The sequence below is a fragment of the Chenopodium album genome, chromosome 24 (genome assembly GCF_948465745.1).
Source record: "Chenopodium album chromosome 24, dcCheAlbu1.1, whole genome shotgun sequence".
Classification (NCBI taxonomy): Eukaryota; Viridiplantae; Streptophyta; class Magnoliopsida; order Caryophyllales; family Amaranthaceae; genus Chenopodium; species Chenopodium album.
In genome coordinates this window covers 11,537,633-11,543,673 of record NC_137857.1, presented here as the reverse complement: position 1 = coordinate 11,543,673, position 6,041 = coordinate 11,537,633, and the positions used below count along the sequence as shown (strand labels likewise).

At 36.0% G+C, this 6,041-nt stretch overlaps 1 protein-coding gene across 1 annotated transcript; it reads left to right on the top strand.

Moving 5' to 3' along the window:
- Positions 1-573: 573 nt before the first annotated feature.
- On the top strand, positions 574-4,514 carry LOC145611272 (uncharacterized). The gene is made up of 2 exons (XM_081666585.1): positions 574-1,368; positions 4,165-4,514. Exons 1-2 carry the CDS (start codon positions 766-768, stop codon positions 4,246-4,248), a joined length of 687 nt encoding a protein of 228 aa, XP_081522711.1. The 5' UTR covers positions 574-765; the 3' UTR covers positions 4,249-4,514.
- The last annotated feature ends 1,527 nt before the right edge of the window (positions 4,515-6,041 follow it).

Genomic DNA, 6,041 nt, shown 5'->3' with positions numbered 1-6,041 from the left:
CATGTGAAAAAAAAAAAAATCTATTTGAAAAAAACCAAAGAATTATACTTGATAGATTCACACGCACGAATGTTCGTGCGTCTCTAAACTTGTATATATAATTTGATTAGAGGGAGTAATAAATTTATAATGATCCGGGGTATCGCCCGGACCAATAACTAGCTATTTTATAAATCATTGTAAATTTCACACCGAAAATCCTCAAGTATATAACAACAATATAGTGTACTCATTATTTATTCATATAATCGTATCCTATGTACCAAAAATATGGGCATATCCATCTACATACAAAAGTAATAATAGAAGTAATAATAACTAATTGAAGCCCCAAACACCCTAATAAAAACGAGACACATGTTACAAGTATAATTGAAAGTATATTATTGTATTAATAACATTATGAGAGTATAATGTATAGTATAAACGTATGGCTTTAGATTTAAGATGAGACATCCCAACCTGGGCCACCAATAGCCCAGGCCCACCTCTCAAAAATACTTGTTTTGGTTTTGGTTGGTAGTACTCTTTAATTACTACTAGTGCCATGTGATCAAGTGTATTCAGCTGCACTCGAATCTTCCTTACGCTACCCCTCTTCCTTTTTCTCCTCTTTCCGTTTCTCATTTCCACTATTTATTTGCCTTCTCCTTCTTTACTTCTTCTCCGCCGCTCTCTCTTCACTCTCTCACTCTCTACATTACCACTCTACTTTACTCTTGCTAGTTTATTTGTTCAACTAACCCCGAGTTTTATTTTTAAGCAATGGATCTAAAGGCCACGCTATTGCTTGGCCTCATCTGCATTTCCATTGCCGTCGCAACCGGCCAATCACCCGCTGCTTCACCCACCCAATCACCACCCACCACCACCCAACCACCACCGGCTAACACCCAACCACCTCAAGCTAGCCAACCACCACCAGCCACCCAACCACCACAAGCTAGCCAGCCTCCCCCAGCCACCCAACCACCCCAAGCTAGCCAGCCCCCTCAAGCTAGCCAACCACCACCAGCCACCCAACCACCCACCAACGCACCACCACCATCCACCACCCAATCACCCCCACCAGTGGCTCAAGCCCCTCAACAGTCCCCACCACCAGTGGCTACCCCACCACCAGCCACCCCACCACCTGTGGCTACCCCACCACCGGCTACTCCACCACCAGTGGCTACCCCACCACCAGTAGCCACCCCACCCGCTGTTACACCAGTGGCTGCACCAGCTAAGTCACCGGTTGCGGCTGCACCATCTCCGCTTTCTTCCCCACCATCTCCTCCTTCCGAAGCACCTGGACCTAGTATGGGAGGTGCTCTATCTCCTGGACCTGCTTCGGGACCTGCCTCGTCCGATACCGATGATCAGGTACATTTTCATATTTGTATAATCACGTGAAATCTTGTTAAATTTGTTTGAGCGTGTTTTTTCAAAATAATTAGGTTTAATAATTTTCATTAAGAAGTAAGTAAATGGTGCGGACAATAAAAGATCTGAGGGAGGGTGGATTATTTTAATTTATATTGTTGTGTAGTGGTGTACTGTTGTTCAGATCTAAGTGATAGATCTGGTGTTACTTTTGGTTTGTATTTGATCAGATCACTTTGTTGATCTTCGTGTTGTTGCTTATCGTGCTGCATTCTTGTCGGGTATCTTTATTTGTCCTTCCTTGATCCTAACATAAATCACTTGCCTCTATGCTCTACATTATCACATTACTTTGCGTGATTTTGTCGTGCATTATTTAATAAAGATAAACGGACTAATAATTTAAAAATGTTTAATAAATAATTATTTGTGGAAGGGGGTGAGGGTTCAGGGTTTGCTGAAGTCAAATGTACACCGACATAATAAAATGTAGTCAAATACGTACTTACATCTGAGAGATCAGTACTCTGAGACTAGTTATGTGTCTTCATTGGTGTTGTAATTAATATTGATTATATTGAGAAATAAGTTTGAGAATGATTAATGATTGTGACACCATTTGCTCGATATAATCTTGTATGAGACGGATGTACAATAACTTAATGCGACATTAGGAATGACTGAGATCGGGAAAACGAGAGTAAATTCTAGTTGTCGACCCATGCAATTTCTCAAAATTGAATTAAGCGTTGGTAAAAAAATATTGCATCATTAGAGAATAGGTTCCATTGATCCATTACCATTCTAAAGTTGTGTGACATAGGTTTGATTTGTGGCAATGTAGACGTTGCAATAAAATTTGCCATTTTACTGTCATTCAATGTTTATCCAAATGTTTGTATTAGTACAATTATTTCATTAGTGCATTAATCAGGTTTGTTTCCATAAAACTTAGTCTTTAATAGGAAAAAATTAAAACTGGTTGACTGAAATTAATGATGATGCTGGCTTAGTGTCCTTGAACTTTAATTGTACGGATTTGCCAATTGAAATTGACATTATCTTACTTTATGACTGTGTTTACCATTTCAAATCACAAAACTTAATCTACACCAAGGAGATAGGAGTATAAGAAAATGTTAAGTGTCGAAATTACAAGGAAATTGGATCATTCGAAATGATCGAGTTTTTGTTTTTCTAGAATTAGTTTCATGAGTTTGTAAAATGTTGTTGTTTAACAGCTTGAGACGCGAAATGAATGTTATTGAACTTGCTAATCATAGATATACTAATCTATAATTGCTTTAATTAGCAACATAAGATACCTTTTTCATCACCCATATAAATAAACTTTTATCATCATGTGAAACATGGCAAAGCCTTTAGTATCGCTTAATTAATAATCCTTCCAGTTGTTAGCTGCCACATTGAAGATCCCTAGATTAAGAGAACTTTGCTTAGCTTTTAAGAGAATCACAAGTGGGCCCACGAAAATCGGATGATTGGTTTAGATTTGTGATGAATTAACCATGTGCTATTGACATGATTTTGCTGGTACAACATCATCTTATTGCTTTTGTTTTTGCATTAACATATGCTTTTTTTCTTCTTTTTATCATAAGGTCCTACATCTTACTAGCTTGCATGAAAGTGACTTTGGTTGTTATGTTTTCACTTCATCATTTTCTTGATGTGTAATCTATCCTCTAATCTTGAGAAACAATTGGTGCATTGCATGCCTGTTGATAAGGATTGATGACTCGATACGAGTAGTGTTTATTGGATCTTTTTGATCGAGAGGTGTGGGGTTCAACTTTTTTGGATATTGACGCATTAGTGGCGTAGAAGGATAAAATAGATGGATTATGTTCCAAGAAGTGATGATTTCAAATGAAGATTGATTCGTAAACTTGTTGGATCTTAAGATTCATTAGATGCTATTACTACCAATCTATGACTCGATTACTTTGGTGATTAAGTGAATTTGGCTGGTCCATTCCATGTATGATGTACAATAACAGTACTATGAGAAAACATGTTAGGTAGCAATTATGTGATTAGATACTAGTTAAATGATAACGTGGGACGGATAGAATAGTCTTTGGGCCTATCAGCTGACCTTGGATGCTACATTTTGGCATCGTATCAAAATCAGTCATGATTCATTAACACTATGAAATACAGTACAGTTAGTTATGATCTCATTTCAGAATGATTCATTCAGGCTAACAGTGGGATTGTCTTTGCTTTTAAGGCATATAATCACCTTTTTTTAGTAGCATTAGCACCTAACTTCACCACATACAAACCATTTAGCGGTTACAAATGATTATTTGTACCGCCATGTCATGCAAATGATTATTTGTACCGCCATGTCATGCAATCGCCTCTGGCAGTCTCGATCTATTCTCAACTCAGACGTTTCTTGCTGTGTTATACCTGTATCGGCTGTATGTAATGCATACATTTATACAAATATATATGACATTCAATGCTAACAAGATATAACTCGTGACCCTTGGAGAAACATACTATCTTTAGTTGGCTGTTGCCTGTAAAAAGAAATAAGGCCCACAATCTAGTGATCATATACAGAAAAGTCAAATGTTTCTTCAATACCATTTTTGACATTTTTCTCAATTCATTCATATATTTAATGTGAGTAGTATTCTGGTAATAGTATATTTACTGTTATATGTTCATAAATTGACATCAGATTTCATGAAATGTTTCCTTTATTACATACTTTGTATACTAGAAGATGTTGTTTATGTTTGGTTGATATTGTTAATGCAGAGTGGAGTAGAAAAGATGTGGTCCGTTTCAAAGTTGATTGGAAGCTTGGTTTCTGGATGTGCTATCCTTGCCTTGCTATTTTAAGAGAATCAGCTGCTTTCGGTTTTTCCCTGGGATATGTTGTCGCGATATTAATTTCATTTATGTAATATGGGATATGTCATCTTGTACCCGCCCTCTTGTATTTTGGATTTATACATTTGATCAGGTTGATTCATTTTTTCATTTTGTGAGATTTTTGAGGGTTAGTTTATCTTCTTTCTGGGGTGAGACTTATGTTGTATGAGATTGTATTAGTAGTCGATTTAGCTTATTACTTTTAGTAAATACTGCCTCTTCATTCTTGTCTATCCAATTCAGCTTATTGCCTTATTTCTTATGCGAATTACCCCCTATCCCCTGTGGAAGTAATGCCCATTGTCCGGTATCGGGCAAGCATGTACATTCGATACCGTGACAGAAAAGTGTAAAGCTGAGCGAACAAAAGATGGTGAAATTTAATGATTAAAATGGGCTAAACAATGTAACAGTTAAATTAGCCAACAAATTCATAGGATAACACATTAACACGCGAAAATTGTTATGACCATAAATCCATGTTCCATGATAATTATATATGGGACTTTATTAATTTACTACAGGCTATAACATGCTAGACCAACATTATGATGGTCAGTTTGTTAGGAAAGAATAAAAGCTATGATGTGTTTAAACAAGGTAGGTGCACAACCAACCAACAGAATTATTGCTGCCTCAGGTGAAGAAGCAAGTCAAACAACCATGCTTATATATTTAACTAGAGATAATCTATTAATCTGTGCATGGCTTGAATTAAACTAGTCTGTATAACCTTGTTTCTACAGCATTCATATACTAGTGCGTCAACTTATACCTTACACAGTTACACCACTTCCAAAAAAAAAATGTATACCTTACACCTATGTTACTCGGACTCTTCATTTCACCTCACGTACCCGTGTCGGACTCTCGATATTCGGACATGGGTATGACCTGGACACTTCACTTTTAATTTATAGTCATGGAATTTTTTTCACAAAATAGCCGAATTAGACACTTGGACACGTACCCGTGTCAGACATGGGCCGATTCTAAGTAACATAGCCTTACACAGTTACACAGTGTAGGCGGAGTTGATTTTTTAAAATCCATATTTAACAATACAAGTAGCTTAGTTGTCTAGTAATAAACACCCAAATTGCAAATCTACTCTTTCTCTCAGAGTCCTCAACGATTTACTCCTCCTCGGAACTCCATTATTTTTATTTGATTTGATACAATCAGTAATACTCAAACTCTTTCTCATACCAATAATTATGGATAAAGATCATAATTCATAACCTCATTACTTGAAACATAGGACAATTAACCCTTGGACAACTTTCAACTAAAGCGCATAAAACTCCATACTAGTCAAAGTATTGCAATTAAAAAAAAAAGGAAAAAAGAAAAAAAAAAAAAAGAGGGTGTACCTTGTTTGTAAATTGTTTATACCTCGTATTATAATACCTACGGGGTAATTAACTTAAATTAAGAATAACTAATAAACAATATTTGTAAGGAGCTTAAAAAATAGGACAAACATAGTTATACACATATAGAAGTAATAAGTTGCTAGAGTATAATTCTACATGGTAAAGGCTTATTATGTACACCTTATTTCCATTTATTTCAAATCTAATAAGTTCAGATAAGAATTAATTTTTTTTTTTAAATAAGGAATACCTAAGTTCAATATACCAGTAAAATTCAATCAGATAAAATAAGATAGATTTATAGCAATGAAAATCAGGTGAATAAAACACACTCGACAAAACTCGTGAGTCGGCTTAAGTTTGAATGAAAGTCTAATGAGCTGC

Excerpts from the sequence above, each read along its gene's own strand:
- LOC145611272 (XM_081666585.1), top strand. The coding sequence starts at position 766 with ATGGATCTAAAGGCCACGCTATTGCTTGGCCTCATCTGCATTTCCATT. Across the intron at positions 1,369-4,164 it reads CGTCCGATACCGATGATCAG|AGTGGAGTAGAAAAGATGTG; the intron begins GTACATTTTCAT and ends TTGTTAATGCAG.